Here is a 22216-nt window from a genome sequence, read left to right as displayed (position 1 = left end):
GAACAAGGAATTAAAAACACGAAGGGAACAGGAACGGGAACCGAGATTAAAACCTTAACAGGACCAGGCGCTTCCAGGTCCTGGACTCGCACGATACGGAAATCAGATGCAGAGCCCGGATGAGCGTCAATGCCTGGCTTTTAAGGTGGGCTGGGAATAGGAATCAGGTGCGCAGAATAAAGTCTTAAGTGAAAGGGCTGGAGCACCCTTAAGGAGGGGGGACTATAATCGGGACACAGGAGTGAACAAGAGATCAGGACACCAGGCCATCACAGAGCCAAACCCTCAATACAATGGTCTCCATGCAGCTAGGTGAACTGGAGCCACGAGGCTGAAGTACCTCACTCATGTTACAGTGTCTGCAGCAGGAACTTGAACCCACAGCCTTCAGTCACAAGTCCAGAAACCTGACTCGTCCAGAGACTGGCCCACTATACTGTACATGTGCCACCTGGAAAAGGCACATAACAGAATGAAATGAATAATTCAGATATTGTTCATTTGTGTAGTAATCAAAGTGTAGTGTTGCACATTCCAGACAGACTATTCACTAGGAAAGGGCATGGAGGGACAATTCAGTGTTTTAAGATCCCTGGACATAAAATGCTGGAAGATCTTCATCATGTTCATATAAATTGCTATAGGCTGGAAAAAGACCTGGGAGACACATTTTGTGGCCTAACAGCCTGAAGTCAAGACACATTGAATCTGAATTTGTTTTTCCTTTATTTACACATTGTAGCAAAACATCTCCATGTGAAAGACAAACAATCATTCTGAGATTTAATTCCAAATGGGAATCTAGAAAAATAGCTTGGAGAAGTGTTCACACACCTTAGAGAGCAACACGAAATTAGTGTCTCTACTACTACTTTACTCTCGTGTGTAAAGTAGTGTAACCACTTGCCTTCTGAATCGCACAACAAGCTAACTAATCTCCAGCTGTGTTCACCTGTTGTGATTGTGATGATTTCAGAATAAACTCAGCTGGTCTTGTGGGTCTCCTCTGCTGGGCAGTGGATCTCCAAGTAAAGAGACAACTATGGGCAACAGGAAGTGATCAAAACACCTCCAGGATACAGCTGTGGAAAGACACAGAGCTGGAGATGGATATAAAACACTCCCTGTATAAATAATGGAAAAAATAATTCAGGCTGTTAAGTGACAAGATGTGTTACTTTAGAAAGAGTGTGTGGATTCTCTGTAGGCACTGTACCTGCAGAACTACAGGTGAACACTGAAACACACATTCCTCTGAACACACCACAGCATACAGTATAAGAGCTTCATGATCGTCTGTGCCATTAGACAACATTGTTATGCAGAAGTACTTTTGAGCAGTCCTACAGCTAACTCCCAGACTGGAATTACTGTGCTTGAATAAATAAGTACAGAATTTCTGCAAATTGTATTTGAATCTATAGATTGTGGAACAGTGAGATCAAGGTAAAAGAGAAGTGTAGTAAAACTGTGCAAATATTTAAAAATCAACACTCCTCTCTCTCACTGTGTTTCCTACCCTGTCCCGAGTGTTTATTTCTGATTGGTTCTTTGTTATAAATTCATTGAGCTGCAGTTTTACTGAACTCAACAGGGCATACCCAGTGAACCCCTGAGGGAGAGGAGGACAGAGAGACAGACAGAGAGAACAGAGGAGGGAGAGAGGGAGGGACAGGAGGTGTGTCTCTCCAGGTGTGTATATCAGAGCAGGAGACAGACAGAGGGAGAGAGGAGAGAAAGGAGAAGCTGGAGACAGGACACTGACACACTAGCAGTCATGGCGGTGGGCATCAGTCTCTGCGTGTTGGCAGCTCTGGTCCTGACAGTGAGAGGTAGGTGGTGTCTGTCTGGCCATTAAAACACTCTATTCTCTCAAGTAGGACATTATTTCTTAAATGAATCTGTCAATTGTCTATTTGTGCTCAAAAGTGCTTAAAATTTAGTAACACGTCCTTTGTGATTTTTTTCAAAATTAAAAATCACTCTGTTCTCTCAGGACACTAAATCTAAGAGCTTTTCTTCCACAAAAGTTCTTTATATAATAAGCTACAAGCCAGGTTTAGAGAAAACTCAAATTTTACTGAACATAATTATTCATAATAAATTTAGTAAATTGTAATAGGAGATACAAGATAATTATTTTAAATGATTAAATTCCTGAAATGTCTGCAACGTACAGGAATGTATTGATTTAATAAGAATCAATACATTTCCATAATAATAGGGGCCAGGACATGAAAACCTAAGTCTACAGTACTGTTCACATCCATTTTCTGTGTGATTACTGAGCGTTTAAGTTGAGAAATGCAATCCAAAGTACTTTTATCCCCAGGGGGGCAGTTCAAACAGCAGGTTTTTCCAACATTCAATACATTCCTAATAACATTTAGAAAAAAAGTATCACAATTCTTTGAAAACAATGAACAGTCAAACCTAAAACAGCAAAAGGTCCATAAAATGATTATGAAAGGATTAGAGTGGCTGTGCATTGTAGAATGAGTCTCAGTCCATTTGATATGTCAAAAAGTGTTAAAGTACATATAGAAGGGGGTCTTTCCAAGAGAGATCATATTGATAAAACTGCTTTATACTCATTGTCTGCAAGCTTGCTGGCCTCTGGAACAAGGCTACATAATTCAATATCCATCATTCCTTGTCATTACTGCCCGTGGGAATTAAGATGACACCAATTAAATTCATTTAAGTAACAGTTGTGAGTTATGAGCACCTGAATGTTGATTATGTCAATGAGACTGATAAGCGAGTTAGTGTAACTGATCTTATACTAAACATATTATCCTTGTTTTATGTATCACTTCTTCATACTCGTGTAGAAGTATTTACCCCATATGCTTTCATGTACAGATGCAGCCATTCAAAACGAGTGGGGTACGCCGCGGTACAACACGGTTGTTGTGGCGCATCTAAACACGTCATACCGCATCATTTTGCATCATACCGCACTTTAACACCACAGCATTTCGTTGATCTGATCACGTATTCGTTTCCAAACATACAAAGTAAGTTTTGAGATTCTCTCACGTTTTGGCGTGAGATTCTCAAGTTTTGAGATTCACCATGCCTTTCACATGCTCTTAAATGATATTAATTTAGGAACATAAACATATTAAGTAAACTGTGCTGTATATGGCTGGTCTTGGTAGTTTAAAGAAAAAATACACACCAGTATTCCATTTCTTCCTAAACATTTTAAGCATCAGTCTTACATGTGGTTATTTGGAAACGTTTTTACGTGCTCCTTCTGAGCATATTACTGTACGTTTATATACTTTGTGAGAAAAATGATAGCTTTAAGATTTTCTGCGAATACGCTCATCATAAGAGTAAACAAAAACATACTTTTAGACTTTGATTAATGTTTACTAGTTGTGTTTTTTTTATGATTAGCCATATGTTGATTTCAATATTGTATATAATGTGTAATTTGAACTACATATTTTTCAGGTGTAAATGATTGTATATTTTCAGAATAAAATTTTTAAGCCAAATCATTGGCTTTATTTACTAGTTTCCACGCCTATTAAACCTATCTTTGATGTATAATAGAACTTTAACCATATATGTATAATAGTCCTCTAAAGTTATCCATATAATAGAACTCCAACCATATATGTATAATGGACATATAATTATAGATGTATAATTGACGTATATCGATATACGTATATTGGAATTTCATTCTAGAAAATTTACGCACCACATTTATATGTCTAAGGTATGTGTTTAATAGACATATATTCTACATCTTTTGCCCACTGGGGTAGGTTCATAGTAAACCCCCACTTCTCACTGAGGGTGTCTCCTGTGCTGTTATGTGTGCTCATTACTGAGGGATTCACTGTGAAGAGCAGAATGGAGACACAGTGGTTGCCTCATAGCGCAATGTACACATTTCAGACAGGTGCAGCCCACACTGCAGGACTTTTCACTCAGGAATCACATGGAATGGCACTTTAATGTTTCAAGGTCCCTTGACGTAAAGCTGGATTTAAGTGTATCGTAGGAAGGAAAAGGATGCTGAGAAAGACTGGATTAACAGGTACTCTCTAGTAGTTTTGTGCTGCACTGTTTATGATGTGCAAATGTAAAATGTCCAGTTGTAAAACTCTTCCAACTCTTTTTGACTCTGTGAATCCATCTCTTCTTCATACAACTTAGTGGTCATCAACTCCAGGTTTTCTCATAAGGCTGGTCGTGAGGAAGCAGAGTTCTGATGTTTCCACTGGGTATTTCTAATCTATCAACGTCTTAGAGTAATCCAGTGAGGCCTGAAAGGGGACTAACTAGTCTCCACCTGTGTTCTCCTGTTGTTATTGTGATGATTTCAGAATAAACTCAGCTGTTCCTGTGGGTCTCCTCTGCTGGGCAGTGGATCTCCAAGGAAAGAGACAACTATGGGCAACAAGAAGTGATCAAAACACCCAGATAAAGTTGTGGAAAGGCGCAGACCAGGAGATGGATAGAAAAGATTTCACTTTGTAAAGGAAGAATCAATTATGACTTAATGTATCTTCATTGTTATTTTAGAAAGAGTGTGTGAACTCTGTAGGCACTGTACCTGATGAACTGCAAGTGAACACTGAAACATACATTCCTCTGAAGCACCACAGCGAATGAGAGCTTCCTGATTGTCTGTGCTGTTAGACCACATTTTTGCACAGATAATACATTTGAGCTGTCCTACAGCTAACTCACGCACTGTAATTACTGTTGTTGACTAAAAATGTACAGAATTTATTCAGTTTTTACTTGATGGAATGTGGAAGAGTGAGATCAAGGTAAAAGGGAAGTGAGGTACATCCCAGTGCAAATATAGTAAAAGTACACTCCTCTCTCAGTGTCTGCTGTCCTCTTCTGAATGTTTGACTGATTGTTTATGTGTTATAAAGAGGAGGGAGGGAGACAAGGCGTGTCTCTCCAGGTGTGTAGAGAGACTGGAAGAAAGAGAGAACAGATGAGGGAGGGAGGGACAGGAGGCATGTCTCTCCAGGTGTGTATATCAGAGCAGGAGACCGACAGAGGGAGAGAGGAGAGAAAGGAGAAGCTGCAGACAGGACTCTGACACACTAGCAGTCATGGCGGTGGGCATCAGTCTCTGCGTGTTGGCGGCTCTGATCCTGACAGTGAGAGGTAGGTGGTGTCTGTCTGGCCAGTGGCTGACCTGTGTCTCTCAGGGCTCTGACGAGCTCTACTGTCCTCATTTATCAGCACAGTTTATCCACAGGAGAGCTGAGTAACTGACGAGCTCTGAAAATATTGATATTATTTGTAAAATAAACTTTTGTCAATGGTGTATTTTTGCTCAAGTAGTCACACATCTTTTGTAATTATTAAAATAAAAAACTCTTTTCTCTCATGACACTAAATCTATGAGCTTCTCTTCCACAACTGTTCTTCACACAACAAGTAATTCTCAGCTGCAGATTAGGATTCTGTTACTAAGCACTCACAGTAGAACAAATACTTTTATTTCACTGAAGAAAATTCACTAGAGAAGATACTTTTTAAAAAAAGTATTAAATGTGTGGAATCTATGCTAGCCTTCTCAGTCATTTTACAAATTAATTTGACATCTAATTTTTAAACTCTTAAGCTATCAACAATGTAATTTCACAAAGTAATAGGTCTTGGATGAATTAAAAATACAAAATAGAAAGGTATATTCAAATGTAAATAAACCACTATAGTGCAACTCTACTGGTTTACAGATGCAGACATTCAAAATGCACGGTACAATCCTGCGCGAAATTACCCAAAGTTCACCGCATCGTACCGCGATACGTGATTTGGCCAAAATGATGGACAGGGGCACTCATGGTGCATTGGTTGTTATTGAAACAATTTAATCATTTAATCTCTTTTCTATGCATGTTTTAATTCGCTTAATATTTAATTTGAATATTTATATGGAATTTTACAACTAAAGGGAAATTTTAGAAGCTGAGCTTAAAAGGAAGAGGAGCATAACGCGTCTTAAGGTCATAAACGATATTAATTAAGGAACATAAATGTATTATGTAAAACATATTATGTATTATGTAAAAAATGCATACTTTTTAGAATGTAATTAATAAGCAATATAATATGGAATCACGTATCTAAAGAAATTGATAACAATATAATTATATTCATATACTGGAGCTCAAATTATCACAGTAGTACACTTTCTTTGGAAATGTCTGCATCACTTTAACTCCTTCCTCTGTGATTACATGTGTGATGTAATGGCTTAGGCTTGTGTCTTGTGTGTTAGAGGTTGGGGGTTTGAAACCGGCTGTCAACATGAATTATCTTTTAACAAATTAAAATATGTTTGGAAAAATAAAATTTCAAATATTATGGACATTATATTGACATTTTTTTTATATTTCTAAATATCATAACATGTTCAAAGCTAAGTCATTTTTTTAATAACAATGAATAGTTTTAAACTGCTACTATGCTGTCACTACTTTCATAATTACTGATAATAAATATTATTGACACTATATTGAATTTGTTGGTATTTCTAAATATAACAAAATGTTCAAAGTTAAGTGAGTTAACCTTTTCCATGAATACTTGCACTCGTTATCGCAGTTAAATAAACACATACTTGATAGAATTTAATTCTTAGGGAATATAATATGGAATCGCGTATCTAAAGAAATTAATAACAATATTAATTTAAGGATCTAAATATATGTATTTATACTGTATAGCTGGTAGTATTACTGTAATACACTTTCTTTGTAAACACATTTTATTTTTAATTTGACTCATTCGCGCATGATTCAATTCAATTCAACTATTTGTCATTATACTTACAGGGGTGCATAGTATAGTGAAAAGTGTTTCTCAGGTGCAGTATATAAATAGAACAGAAGACAAGACAATAGACAGTAACACAATAACAATGACAGTGTAATCAAAAACTGTGCAAATACGCAAACAGAGAAAAGTATACAAACAGGACAAAAACAGTGCAAAAGTAATTCAGCGAACCATGCAAAAATAATATGGTGATTAATACATTACAACTAGTACAGTTTTAAGTACCATTTCTTTCTGCTTACATTCAGTTGTCATGTATCTAGTGGTGTAGGAGCACAGTCATTGGGGGTATAGGAAGAAGTGAGGAGAGATCATAGTATGATGGGAGGGAGTGGGGGCATAACCAGCTTGAGTCTAGTTGTGTGCGACTGGAGCGTTTGGAACCTTCTGCCAGAAGGTAGGGAGACAAACAAGTTATGACTGGGATGAGTGGGGTCAGACATAATTTTGGTGGCTTTTTTCAGACTCCTGGCGTTGTAGATTTCCTGGATGGGTGGTAAGGCACTGCTGATGATGTTTGTGAGTGCCTTTGTGAAATTTGCCTGCGGCAGAATATACGCCACTGTGAGAACTGCGGATGTGAACTCCCTTGGGAGATAGAAAGGGCGACATTTTATTGTCAGATGTTCAAGATGTGTAGAGCATGATGTTGAAATAATCTCCACGTCTGTGCACCAGGAGTTGTTTAAGCATACCCCGCTGCCTTTGCTCTTACCCAAATCCGTTGTTCTGTCCTGACGGTGAATAGAAAATCCTCCCAGGAGGATAGCAGAGTTTGGAACAGACGGGTCAAGCCAGGTTTCAGTGAATGCCAGCACGTTGCAGTTCTTGATGTCCCATTGGAAAGCAAGCCTTGCTCTCAGTTCATCCAGTTTATTGTCCAGTGACTGAACATTAGCAAGAAGTATACTCGGGAGCGGGGCACGATTGCTGCGCTGCCTCAATCTTACCAGAACGCCTGCCCGTTTACCCCTCTTCCTACGACCCTTCTTCCCAGTACAGGTACAGGTGAGACACCACAGTCCAGATAGCTGTCAGTAATTATTGGTGTAGATTTAACTGTGCCAATATTCGATCTTATGTCTATAAGTGTTGCTCATATCTAATCACCGAGCGAACAGTACGTGCAGTTAGCAGTATGAAAAACAACAAAAAATTAAGAAATAGACAAGGACTGTCGGCGCCATCTTATGTCTTGCTTTTCTGAAATATACAGAATTTTTTATGTTTAGTGATTAACATGCTGTAATACACAGTTTTAAATTATTAAAAGTTGAAAGAGTATACAACTTAAATTCTTAATTGGAAAAAGCCTGTCCCTCAGCAGTGACCGGGATTTGAAACCGGTCGTTTTCAGGTGATAGCTCAAATACTGTACATGAGACCTTAAGCTTTATTAGCTCCACCTGACAGTTTTCCAAGGTGATTCTGGATACTATTATCATAAATTGCAGTGAATGCATTTGGATAATAATAATAATAATAATAATAATAATAATTATTATTATTATTATTATTATTATCATCATCATCTACAATGTTCAATCGAGTGAAGGTGCAAAACAAAAAAACAGACAAGATTTTCAAAAAGTCAAAGAACAGCTCACCCTCAGTCTTTCTCTCTGTTGTGTCTCTCCAGCCTGCGGCCAGGCGCCCCTGAGTCCCAGTGTTCTGCAGGGAAACTCTGCCAAGGAGGGGTCCTGGCCCTGGCAGGCCAGCCTGCACTGGAAAGGTCAATACTTGTGTGGAGGCTCACTGATCAACAGCAACTGGGTGCTGACAGCTGCAATTTGCTTCAATGGGTAAAGAACTAGAAGACATCTTCTCTATATCCACTCAGAGATACATCTGATGAATGAATTTCATTGCCTCTCAGTATTTTATGTTAAGTTTGATGTACAAGTGGCTGAGAATCATTGATTACAGGAAGTGCCACAGCAATGACAAATCCAATGAAAAAGAAATAACAGTAATGACCAATGAACCAGTTTACACATTATAACATGTGTCTTTGACACTAATGACCCCTCTCTCTTTGCAAGAGCAGTACCATTGCCAGTCAGTGGACAGTGTACCTGGGAAGACAGACACAGCTGGGCATGAATCCTCACGAAGTGACCAGAGGGGTCCAGACGATCATTCTTTACCCCTACACTTCCTATATTTTTTATGATAACATCGCCCTGCTGAAGCTGAGCAGCCCTGTGAACTTCACTGACTACATCCAGCCCATCTGTTTGGCCGATGTCAACAGCTCCTTCCACAACTGCACCAGCTGCTGGGTCACTGGCTGGGCCAACATGACAGACAGTAGGTTAATCTCCTCTCTCTGATTGTCCAGGATGAGCCTCGGTTCAATCCCCTTCAGTAGACCCCGTCTCTGCCTTTGCCTCTGCCTCTGCCTCCTGTGGACACTGATCTTAGGGCGCCGGAAAGATGGCGACGGTTTACAGAAAGCTCTCTCGTTGTGTGTCTGTTTTAATGTTTATTTATACGTTAATACTCTTGTTTTGTGTTGGACGCTCAATGTCTGTCATTACTTATGATAGACAAACGCTTTTAAACCTGAGGACAGACTCCTTAATGTCATCAAACAACTTTTTTCACGTACCGGACCCCACCTGCTGGATCGGACAAAGATGCGGCGAACAACAACAACAGGAGGGCAGCAGACGCCGGGGAAGACGAGGCGGCGTGCTGGTGCGACTACGAAGGTGTCCGCACAGACCACCACTGCCGTCTATTTTGTTAGCTAATGTTCAGTCACTGGACAATAAGATAGATGAGCTACATTGTCGGATCAACGCGGAAAGGGACCTGAGGGACTGCTGTGTTTATGCCTTCACTGAAACCTGGCTGAATGCAGGACACCGCCATCCAGCCAAAGGGGTTCACCGTTTACCGCATGGACAGAAACCACCAAGCAACTGGCAAACACAAAGGCGGAGGCGTTTGCTTCCTGGCCAACAGCAAGTGGTGCACCGACGTGAAGGTAATCTCTAAATCCTGCTCGCCGAATCTAGAACACCTGACCATAAAATGTCGACCCTTTTATTTGCCGAGGGAGTTTTCCGCCACTATTATCACAATCGTTTACATTCAACCTCAAGCCTGCGTGGAAGCAGCACATAGCGAACTCCACGACATCATCAACAAGCATGAAAACTCCCACCCAGAAGCCGTCTCAATTGTAGTTGGGGACTTCAACCACTGCAATCTGAGGAAAGTTCTGCAAAAATACATTCAGCATGTCACTGTACCGAGAAGAGGAGGCAATATTTTGGACCACTGCTACACAACAATAAAAGGGGCATACAAAGCGCTTCCCAAACCGAGTTTCGGTAAGTCGGACCACATCGCTCTCCTGTTGCTTCCTGAGTACAAACAGAAGCTGAAGACCTCCCCCATTGCGAACAGGTCAGTGCGTTGTTGGTCTGAGGAGGCGGAAAGCAAGTTAATAGACTGCTTTGATAGTACAGACTGGGACGCATTCAGAGCTACCGACACAGATTTAAATGAGTATACGGACGCGGTCACCAGCTATATTAAATACTGCACCGACGTTTGTGTACCAGAAATGAAAATTAGGTCATTTCCCAATCAGAAACCGTGGTTCAACCACGACATTCGCAATAAAATAAAAGATAGATCCACCGCGTTCCAATCGGGGGACAAAGAGCTGTACAAGAAATCACGGTATGCATTAGAAGAAGCCATAAAACGCGCCAAACGGAGCTACAGAGTGCGGCTTGAAATGCAGTGCGCTGACACCCGGAGGCTGTGGCAGGGATTACAGTCAATCACAGGCTACAAGGGCTGCAGCCAGGAGATTGACACGAACAGCGCACCCCTGCCTGACGAGCTGAACCACTTCTATGCCCGCTTTGATGCTCTGAACACGGGCACTGCTGAGAAGACCCCAAGTGTGCAGGGCGAGTTTGTTCTGAAACTCTCAGAGCAGGACGTGCAGAAGACTCTGAGCAGGGTGAAAATCCGTAAGGCTGCAGGGCCTGATGGGATACCACCTCGCGTCCTGAGGACATGTGCAGCCCAGCTGACCACAGTGTTTACAGACATCTTTAACTCCTCCCTGTCACAGTCCATGGTCCCCACCTGCTTTAAAAAAAACACTATTGTTCCAACCCCCAAAAAGACAAAAGTGACATGCCTGAATGATTACCGCCCAGTAGCATTAACATCTGTGGTGATGAAATGCCTGGAGAAGCTGGTGTTGTCACACATCAACTCCTCCATCACAGAGTCCCTGGACCCCCTGCAGTTCGCCTACCAGAACAACAGATCAGTGGATGATGCTGTCTCCCTGGCTCTGCATACAGCCTTGGAACACCTGGACACTAAGAACTCGTATGTGAGAATGCTGTTTGTGGACTACAGTTCAGCATTCAATTCCATCATACCCTGTCAACTGGTGACAAAGCTCAGGGGATTAGGTCTGTGCAACTCTGTCTGCAACTGGCTGCTGGACTTTCTTATCGAGAGACCACAGGTGGTGCGGATAGGCAATAAAACATCAACACCACTCACCCTGAGCACTGGAACCCCACAAGGCTGCTGTCTGAGTCCAAGGTTGTACTCCCTATTTACTCACGACTGCACAGCAAGACACAGCAATAACCGCATCATCAAGTTTGCCGATGACACCACTATAATAGGACTGATCAGTGATGATGACGAGTCCACTTACAGGGATGAAGTTGTACAGCTGCTTAGGTGGTGTCATAGCAATAACCTGGACTTGAACATAAAGAAAACGAAAGAGCTAATAGTGGACTTTCGGAGACACAGGCCACACACTCACAGCCCACTCAGTATTGATGGAACGGAAGTGGAAACAGTCACCAGCTTTAGGTTTTTGGGAATTCACATCTCTAAAGATCTAACCTGGACTGTGAACACTGACTCTATCATGAAGAAGGCTCAGCAGCGCCTTTATTTCTTGAGGTGCCTCAAGCGATGGGGGATGCCAATACATGTGTTGGTGAACTTCTACCGCTGCACCATCGAGAGCGTCCTCACCAACGGGATCACTGTGTGGTATGGCAACACCTCTTCGCGAGAAAGAAAGGCACTGCAGAGAATGGTCAATATGGCCCAGAAGATCATCGGCTGCGGTCTCACCGAGATTAAACAGCTCTATGAGGACCGCTGCCGTGGTAGAATTCTGGCCATCACAGAGGACAGTCACCACCCCGGGCATGAGCTCTTCACCCCACTGCCCTCAGGCAAGAGATATAAGAGCATACGGACACTTACCACTAGATTCTTCAATAGCTTCTATCCACAAGCAGTGAGACTGGCGAACACATTTAGCCATCCCCCTCGGACCACACCTACACCATCACCATCTACCTCATTGTAATTTATTTATTGTACGTCTCCAGTCATTGTTTACACGTCTGTATTGTTTACATTCAAACTGTCTGCATGTTTACTTGCACATTGTCTATTGTTTGTTTGTACATTGTCTTGATGCACTGTTTGTACTTTGTTTTGTTTTTTTTACACTTGTTTTACAATCGAGAGACTTTCTGTAAGTAAGAATTCCATTGTACCAGTACAGGTTACATATGGGAATAAAGTTCAAGTTCAAGTTCAAAAGTTCAAATCTCTGCCAGCAGACAGGGGGTCAGAGGTGACACAAGTCACTCTTGTCGTCTGTCTCCTGGTCACTTTCCATCAGCTCCCACACAGCTCACTGCTGCAGCACACTCTCACTCCACAGCTGTACCACTGGGTCCTTTAGGGCTCTACTGCAGGTCTCCACCTGTCCCTGCGTCACACACCTGTGAGCCCATGAGCCCATGGTCATCCTGCTGAGTGTCTGAGACCCTGAGGAGAGGGGGGGGTGTGGCTCTGAAGCAGGAGGTGTGAGACCTCAGGATCTCCACACTGTAGAGCTGCTGGGAGAGTCTGTCACTGACTGAGGGAAGGACACTGACCACCTGTCTTGTCTTTCAGACACGGCCTTGTCAGGGAACAAGACCCTACAGCAGGTCCAGCTGCCCATCATTGAGAACACAGACTGTGTTGATCAGATATACAAAATCTACAATTTTCCATATGTAACAGACAAAATGATCTGTGCTGGTGTGATTCAGAACAACATCTCATCTTGCAGGGTAACTGAAGTAGTTGTTTCTTTCCAACACCTGACACCAAACTACACAAACAAAATAAATAAAAAAAACAAAGCCTTATGATGTTATATAACTATACTATACATTAAAGGGAATATACAGGGAATTAGATGATCTTGACTGTGTGTCTGTATTTACCCATCTCTCTCAGTGCAGTGTTAATGTACTGGAGTGTCCAGCCAGTGTGTCTGTATTAACCCCTCTCTCTCAGTGCAGTGTTAATGTACTGGAGTGTCCAGTCATTGTGTCTGTATAATCCCCCCTCTCTCTCTCAGTGCAGTGTTAATGTACTGGAATGTACAGTCAGTGTGTCTGTATTAACCTCTCTCTTTTTCTGCATTAATTCCTTGTGGTATCTAGTCAATATGTCTGATTCTCATTTCTTAGGTAATGTACTATATTCTCCAGAGAGTCAGTTTGTCAATTAACCCTATTGTCAATGTACAGTAGTATCAAGGTTTGAATTAATATTTTTTTCCTTCTCATTTTAGGATCTATATTATCATTTTGCTGGAATCCTAGGGAGTCCACTGGTGTGTAAACAGGAGTCTTCCTGGATTCAGGCTGGAGTTGTAAATTTTAGAAACTTTTGTCCCACATATTTATTGGTTCAAGCAGGAGTGCCCAATTACAAATCCTGGATTATAGAACGAGTTGGTTCAAACAGTTCAAACTTTGTGCAATACAGTGTGAATTCCACATGTTATGCATCAGCTGTCTTACCAGTAACCACTACTCAGTTCAGTACCTTTAGTGGACCAGTGACCACTTCTTTCACTACAGGATCCACTGAAATAGTGACCACTGCCTCCTCTACTACTACAACACCAGTGTCCACTGCCTCCTCTACTACTACAACACCAGAGACCACTGCCTCCTCTACTACTACAGCACCAGTGTCCACTGCCTCCTCTACTACTACAACACCAGAGACCACTGCCTCCTCTACTACTACAGCACCAGTGTCCACTGCCTCCTCTACTACTACAACACCAGTGTCCACTGCCTCCTCTACTACTACAGCACCAGTGTCCACTGCCTCCTCTACTACTACAACACCAGTGTCCACTGCCTCCTCTACTACTACAGCACCAGTGTCCACTGCCTCCTCTACTACTACAGCACCAGTGTCCACTGCCTCCTCTCCTACTACAACACCAGTGTCCACTGCCTCCTCTGCAACCACAAGACCAGTGACCACTGCCTCCTCTACTACTACAGCACCAGTGTCCACTGCCTCCTCTACTACTACAACACCAGAGACCACTGCCTCCTCTACTACTACAGCACCAGTGTCCACTGCCTCCTCTACTACTACAGCACCAGTGTCCACTGCCTCCTCTACTACTACAACACCAGAGGCCACTGCCTCCTCTCCTACTACAACACCAGTGTCCACTGCCTCCTCTGCAACCACAAGACCAGTGACCACTGCTTCCTTTACTCCTAATATAGCTACATCTACCACTTCTGCTGCACTTCCTAGTGAGTTAATTTCTGGACCTATCTGTGAATGAGGCAGCTGTGTCTAGTGTTAATGTCAAAGAAGTGAATTGTTTGAAATGAAATGATTGAAGTCATATGCATATAGTGCATGTTATTTGTAGATTTATAAATTTTGTAGATGTGCCAGTGGCCATACACCCTGCAACTCACAACTGGCTAGCCACTGAAGGTGTGAGCCTGGTCAGCATATGAATGGGAAACACAAGGTTGCTGCTGGAAGAGGTATTTGAGGAGCAAATAGGGGACACTCACATTGAAGTCTACGTGGGTCTTGATGGCCTAGTATAGTGATGGGGACACTCTACTGCAAAAAGGCACCGTCCTTCGGATGAGACAAAAACCAAGGGTGTTTCTTGAAAATTATAGGGGTGTGACCCCGGCATCCTGGCCAAATATCCCCCCTGTCTTTACCAGTCATGGCTTCGCAATAATCGCCATCTCTGAACTGGCTTCATCACTCTGTTCTCCTCCCCACTGAGAGCTGGTGTGTGGGGAGAGTTCTGGCACACTATGGCTGTCGTTGCATCTATGGGGAAAACTTCACACTGGTGGTGGTGGAAGGGAGTTCCCATTACCTGTACAATGAATTCAGTGGAGTTGCAAGAAAAGTGCTATATCAGTGTAAAGGATTATTATGAAGACATTCACTAGTAAGGCATTCAATGTCTGACCCCTAAAATTGAATACTTCTAGATCTAAAGAATGATTTGAGAAAATAACAACATATACTGATTGATTATTCACACCCCTCATTCACACTCAGTGTTATGTGGAAGCCCCTTTGGCATACATACATAAATGAAATGTTTGTAATATGTATCATCAATCATCCACTGCATTCTAGGTCTGGCCTTGTGCTTTGGGTAATTACTTTACTAATTACTAGGTTTTCTTTTAAGCTTTGCCAGTATTTTACTTCATCTCTGTTCCTATCAGTCTCAAAAACCTTCCCAGTCCCTGCTGGGACTGATAAGAAGCAGAATTCAGTCATACAGCGGCCACCACTGGGCTAGACAGTAGGGTTGAATTGTGCTCTGTGATGAATCAGTTGATCAGGTAGATCTTTTGTTACCAACTCCTTGGGTGATGTGAGATAGGTTTTCCTCTGCTATACAGGCCAGATTGGTAAAGTGACAAATACAGCAGGGTCTCATAAACAGGAAATTTTAATTAATGATTTTGCTTATCTGTGATTCAGTCTCACCAGTATTCTGTTCTACGGCAAAAGAGTTGTTTATTTAAATGTTAAGACCCAGAGCCGAGAGGTGCTAACTGCAACTTTCAACATAGAGGCCCAACAGACTAGGACCGCGAGATGAATCGAGCTTCTCCCTGGCCCCTGCCTCATTACCCACGACCCAGCACCTGCATCTCAGCTGTCTGGTCTTTCTTCCAGTTCTCCCTGGACGTCTGGAACACCCACTGCTGTCTCCTGCCCTCTTTCACTCTTCTGCTTTCCACGTTATGACTGCAGCTCTGTTGTATCTCTGGGCCCATCGTTGCCCTGGAAGACTGAACATTGTCATAAGGATTCACGGATTTCCTGGGTTTGCCACTCTGACTCTTCATCCTCTTCACCTGATCCCATCTAATGATCTATTAGCACATAAACCTAAATTATTTTCTCTTTAATTTATATTCCTGAGGCACCTCTCTTGCAATGCTTCCTCGTGATTCTTCTCCCTCCCTCCCTGGCAGTACTGTCCCATCACAGTCTGTTCCCTCATTCCAAGATCTTTCTTCTGCCCTGGCACCCTGGACTCTTCGCCCCTGGGCCCAGAAGCTGAAAGAGAGCTAGAGGACTGGCATTAGTGAAACCATTCTAGGCAGATATGTCCCCTGGTTGTTCCAAGGGGGGCACTTGGTATGCCTACTGCACCCAGATTAATTCTGTCAGGGTTTCCTTGGTTGACAGCAAATAACCAGGCAGGTCTTAGGAAGAGATCCCCCACTAGGGCATTTGCCTTGAATCTACCAGCTTCTGGGTCCACCGACTGCACCTGTTTGTTGGAGTTCCATGACCCAACATCGCTGATCTGACCCCTCCATTCAGTGAGCCTTGAGGGTGTAGCACAGCTGTGGATCCTTCCCCTCCAGTGTGTCAATCTGTCAGTCTGTATGCATGCACCCCAGGCTAATCAGGTGGCCTGTGCCCTGGACCTTGTGACTCCCTTTATTCATGAACCTAACCATAGGGAACTGCTATAAAACTGAGAGAGCAACACCCCAAATGGCCTGACTGCTTGATTTTGGTCAGTCCCTGCCAGCCCTTCTCTTCCCCACCTGTGATGCAGTGGGCCTGCATCCCTCAAGACCATTGTGTCCGTTCCCCTCTTCTCTTCTTCCTCACCTGCCAGGGCTGCTCAACTCCACCACCCCATGTTGTCTATTTCTTTAATACCCCTGAAACACGAATACAGTCATGTTGTCACAGCTCAGTCTGCTCTCTCCTTCCGAAATCTTGGTGTCCAGCTGGAGGGGTGTTGGCCCTCGCCAAGTTTCAACCTGCTAATGAAGCAGATATTTCTTTGTCTTTTGGGGATTCAGCTTTGAATCTGTTCTTATGCATTCAGTTCCAGCAATTAAGTCTTGAGTAAGTTTATACATGATGGTTGAACTGCCTCCAGTTCACTGACTTGAGCCGACCATCACCTGCATCACATGTGCTTCTCCCTCCCTTGCTTATCCATCAGTGTTCCACTGAAACACTACGTGTCTGTATCTACCAATTCAAATAAATCTCACTCCCGCATCATTCACACTTAATATTCACTCCACTCATTCATTCTGAACTTTAAAAGGGCTGTCCTCAGTTAGCTGTCCTCATTTCCTCAGTTAGGCCAGTTAACACCAAATTCAAATTATAAGGTAGCTTTATATCTACCAGCTTATTTTGTCATAATCAGAATTACAGTTCTGGAAAAGGTGTTGTTAAACAACAGAAGATGAAGTATAATAAATACAGCTTTGCCGATTGATGAACAAATAAGAAATATTAATCCCTACTTCCAAGTGCCATAAACTGCAAGCTTTGGAGCAATGCATTGAAAATTAAAGCTGTACAAGATCTGAATACCTTTGTAAGGCACTGTACTCACCTAATCGGGTCTGTTTCAGTCAAAGTATTTTGCTGAGCTCAATTATATCCCAGTCTGCAATTTTACAAACTCACTGTAATCCCTTCCTCCCCTCTAATGGGTCCATTTGTCTTGCTAATTGGGCTCCCTAAGCCAGAATGTTTTTATCTTTATTTGGAATATGATTTCCCTGTGTCTTCTACACTGATTTGTAAGTGAATGTAAAAATCATGTTGTGCAGGGCTGCATGTGGGAAATGTGTCCAGTCCTCCAGGTGACTCTGCTGTCCCACTGTCTCTTTCAGTACAAGCCTGTGGGAGGCCCAAACTCAACACACCCCTCCTTGCTGGTCAGCCAGCTGCAGAGGGGTCCTGGCCATGGATGGCCAGCCTGCAGAGGAATGGAAGTCATGTGTGTGGAGGGACCCTTGTTACTGGTGACTGGGTGATGACAGCTGCACAGTGCTTACCCAGGTACAGACCAACCTCACCTGTCCCTCTCATCCAGGTACAAACCAACCCCACCTGTCCCTCTCACCCAGGTACAGACCAACCTCACCTGTCCCTCTCACCCAGGTACAGACCAACCCCACCTGTCCCTCTCATCCAGGTACAAACCAACCCCACCTGTCCCTCTCACCCAGGTACAGACCAACCTCACCTGTCCCTCTCACCCAGGTACAGACCAACCCCACCTGTCCCTCTCATCCAGGTACAGACCAACCCCACCTGTCCCTCTCACCCAGGTACAGACCAACCTCACCTGTCCCTCTCACCCAGGTACAGACCAACCTCACCTGTCCCTCTCACCCAGATACAACCCAACCCCACCTGTCTCTATCTGGGTGAGATGGACAACAAGACTCCAATTTACAGCAGGTTTTGAAATAGTCTTGAAGGAACCACAGTAATACATGAATATTAATAGAGAGTCTCAGGATCATAGTAATTTTCAGATACTGATACATTTGTGATTGGACACACCTTGAGACCAGGTCAGGAACATGACCAGAGCCAAAACGACAGGAATAATGTTACACAACAGAACAACCCCTTCAGAGAGCAACAATGATGACTTACCAAAGTAAGAGTCATGAGTTTTACTTTTAATTCACACACTTACAGTACACACTAGCTGATAAAATTCAGACCCAGAGAGATGGATTTAATTGGAACAGAGTCACATCAATGTGGTTCTTTTAAACAGTCTAACAGGAATCCAGAAAATGTTAGAAGTCTTTAGACTGAGTGACAATGAGGTCAACGTCACTTTTGTGTGTCTATGAGTTTCTCTTCACTATTGTGCAGTCCAGTGTATCTGTACTCCATCCTCTATATCCCTCCAGTCCAGTGATTGTCCAGGAGTGGACAGTAATCCTGGGAAGACTGAAGCAGAACGGCTCAAACCCCTTCGATAGATCCCTGGGGGTCCAGAGTGTCCAAACCAGCCAGCTTGGTGGCACCAACATCGCCCTCCTGAAACTGGACACCAAGGTCTCCTTCACTGACTACATCCAGCCCATCTGCCTGGCTGGGGAGATAGTCTCATTCCCCACTGGAGCCCAGTGTTGGGTCACTGGCTGGGGCAACGCAACTGGGACAGGTGAGTCTGGGATACGAGGTCAAGTTCTGAGGTCACAGAGTGGAACACAGATCCCCCAGTGTGGACAGTGCTTTTATCAAGGTTCTTCATACAAAATTATGCCTGGGGTTGGGGTTCCCAGTTCCCCAGTGTAGATGGCGCCGTTACTTTTGATAAATGTTTTTCACACAGACTGGCCTGGCTTGCACAACTGCCTGGATATAAATGTTCTTTGGCCTGGGGTTCCCCTGTACCCCAATGTGGAGAGTGGTGTTTCATTGTTTTATTTATTTACACTATTACATGTGTTTCTCTGTTTACTTATTGCAATTTACATTGAAGGACTAGATGACACTACAGCTTCCTTAATCCTTCATTTCCATCACTATGTCTCATTCTGAACTACACGGCTCACCCTTTGAATAATGTGCAGAACCTCAGCAGATAAAATTGCTCTTTTCTGAGTACTGGTAATATCAAATATCAAAACACGTTCCTTTCTTACACCTCTATCCTGGAGGCGGGGTGACAGGACCAAGATTTCTCCACACTCATTGCCAGGTAGATGAGTCAGGAAGTGGGAGAGGTTACATTGTCCCTCCACTTTCTCTTGAAAGCTAAGATCTCCCATGTGTCCCCATGCTGTCAGGTGAGAACACTCTCCAGCAAGTGTCCACAGCGATCACCGCGTGTGTGAACGTCTCTTCAGCTGACAACCTCTGTACCGGATCGCTGGACCTACAGCAGGTACCCAGACCTCCAGACACTGAAATCTCCTGCTTCTTCTTTAAAACACAATATTCAGGCAACAAAGCAAAACACAGTAACGGTCATTGAGGTGCTCTAGTGTCTTCATTCTGAGATACAGATCCCTGATCCTCATGAAGGATGGAACTGGGTCAGTGTTAATGTGCTGGAGTTTTCAGTCACTGTGTCTGTATTAACCCCTCTGTCTCTCAGTGCAGTGTTAATGTACTGGAGTGTCCAGTCAATGTGTCTGTATTAACCCCTCTGTCTCTCAGTGCAGTCTTAATGTACTGGAGTGTCCAGTCAGTGTGTCTGTATGAACCCCTCTGTCTCTCAGCGCAGTGTTTATGTACTGGAGTGTCCAGTCAGTGTGTCCGTATTAACCCCTCTCTCTCTCAGTGCAGTGTTCATGTACTGGAGTGTCCAGTCAGTGTGTCTGTATTAACCCCTCTCTCTCTCAGTGCAGTGTTCATGTACTGGAGTGTCCAGTCAGTGTGTCTGTATTAATTCTTGTCTCTCTGTTTCTCTCTGTGCAGGGAGACTCAGGGGATCCCCTGGTGTGTCAACAGGACTCTCTCTGGATTCAGGCCGGCATTGTTGCAGTGGACAACACTGTCCAACGAAAGGGGCGTGTGGGCCGAGCCCTGCAGCAGGGGGTGTTCTCCAAGGTGTCCAGATACCAGAGTTTCCTGCAGAGCAACGTGGGCCCCACCCTGCCCCTCATCAACCCCAACACCGTGGTCACCACCACCCCCACCCCCAGCAGTGCCCCCTCCCTGGGACACACTGTCCTGCTGCTGGCTGTCCTGTCCCTGCTGCTGACCACCTAAACCTCCACGCCCTGAGCCCTGTCCATTCACTGGACACCTGTAGAGCCTGGAGCAAGGACGTGTCTCTCTCCCTGCTGCAGGCTGGACTTCAGGACTGATATTCTGTCTTCTTTTCATACCTTTCATGATATTGTCTCTTGTGTGAACACGGACACAGGCTATAAAAATTACTGACTTTGATACCAGCACGATTCAGACAAGCTGCCCCAGAAGGCTTTGTTTTTCAGATATCCATTTCATCATGTCAGATTTTTAAGTTTTGCTTATTTTCCTAGCACTGGGAAAAAAATCCTAATGTGTGACAAAACTATACTCACACCATGATCAAGTCGGTCAACCAACCAACCACCAACCAATCAATCCAGGTTTCTCACCAGTAGTGAAATTATTTTGAAAGTCTTCTTGTTTTATCAGCTTTGAATCCTGTTGGGACTGTGTTCGCTGTCTGACAGTGTTTTGGTTCTTGGTTATTAATTTTCTCTTAGGAATTCTTTCATAGATTTTTTTCAATTTCCCTGCACTAAAAACTGGAGACAAAAAACAAACCTTCTCACAACCCACCACCTCACCTCTATAATACGTCTACATAATGTTCCCAACATCATACGTAAATCTATAATATTCCCATCAATTTTCCCAATCCACATCCCCTTCAAGCACTCGACTATTCAGTCTGTTATTTCATCCTGATAGCTAGTGAGATACATGAGAGGACAGAAGTTCTGTGAGACCAGCGGTATGGATCCCTTTCCGTTTTGAGAGCCCTTGATCCGAACTATTCGGGAGGGCAGATTGCGCGGAACTGAAGGTTTTCTTCCTTCTGAGGTCTAATCCGCAGTGGGGAATATCATCATGTTGAAGGGGGTGAAGTGGGTTGCAAACGTGAATATATATTTAAGCATTTTTAATCCTTTGGAAGACCGTGTTCAAATCTTTTACTCTGCTTTTTCGCAAAGGGTATTATGTCACACACAGCGTCAATTTGGGGCTCACGATGCTGTCGCGCTTAGGGTTTTGGGGGTTACTGCTTTATGGATCTTGGGTGCCTTGGAAGGGTTTTGCCATTTTGTGTCAGTTCTGACTTCTGCACAATAAAGAGCAGGCGTCTGTGAAATCTGTCCGCCTCAGTCCCTAGTCTTCCTCACTGTAACAGTCGTCATCTTCACCACCCTTCAACATGGGGCGTTAGAGTGTAGGAGACATGAGAGTGGCTCCAGGAAACTGGGCGCCGCCCCGTGACAGACGGGTGTCTGACAGGAGCCTCCTCAGCTCACACACACACACACACACACACACACACACACACACACACGCACCAGAGCCGCGACTTCAACTTGTGACACAGCAGGAGGAATGTTACCTTGCTCACCACTAGAGGGGCCCCTACCCCCTCCCCCAAGGCAGCCCTCTGACTGATCGCGTGAGAACGTCTCTTCAGCACCACCTGTAATGCTCATTCAGAGTGCTGCATCACAGTCTCACA

General features: G+C 43.6%; 1 protein-coding gene across 2 annotated transcripts; it reads left to right on the top strand.

Annotated features, from left to right (window-relative positions):
• The first annotated feature begins 1740 nt into the window (after nucleotides 1-1740).
• On the top strand, nucleotides 1741-21847 carry LOC148659687 (uncharacterized). Of its 2 annotated transcripts, none has more exons than XM_088637413.1 (9): nucleotides 1741-1832; nucleotides 8474-8636; nucleotides 8882-9144; nucleotides 12814-12974; nucleotides 13484-14477; nucleotides 17880-18048; nucleotides 18921-19177; nucleotides 19806-19903; nucleotides 20440-21847. In XM_088637413.1, exons 1-9 carry the CDS (start codon nucleotides 1778-1780, stop codon nucleotides 20731-20733), a joined length of 2454 nt encoding a protein of 817 aa, XP_088493539.1. In that variant the 5' UTR covers nucleotides 1741-1777; the 3' UTR covers nucleotides 20734-21847. The 2 variants fall into 2 exon arrangements, with proteins under 2 accessions (XP_088493539.1, XP_088493540.1); XM_088637414.1 differs by lacking the exon at nucleotides 1741-1832 and adding an exon at nucleotides 4134-5151.
• The last annotated feature ends 369 nt before the right edge of the window (nucleotides 21848-22216 follow it).

This window comes from Lepisosteus platostomus, chromosome 6 (assembly GCF_059453375.1).
Source record: "Lepisosteus platostomus isolate fLepPlt1 chromosome 6, fLepPlt1.hap1, whole genome shotgun sequence".
NCBI classification, from domain to species: Eukaryota; Metazoa; Chordata; class Actinopteri; order Semionotiformes; family Lepisosteidae; genus Lepisosteus; species Lepisosteus platostomus.
This window is presented reverse-complemented; position numbering and strand designations above follow the sequence as displayed.

Bases quoted from the DNA above. Each gene is read 5' to 3' on its own strand.
- LOC148659687 (XM_088637413.1), top strand. From the start codon at position 1,778: ATGGCGGTGGGCATCAGTCTCTGCGTGTTGGCAGCTCTGGTCCTGACA. The intron at 14,478-17,879 runs GTGAGTTAATTT...TGTCTCTTTCAG, and splicing joins CACTTCTGCTGCACTTCCTA to TACAAGCCTGTGGGAGGCCC. The intron at 18,049-18,920 runs GTACAGACCAAC...ATATCCCTCCAG, and splicing joins GCTGCACAGTGCTTACCCAG to TCCAGTGATTGTCCAGGAGT.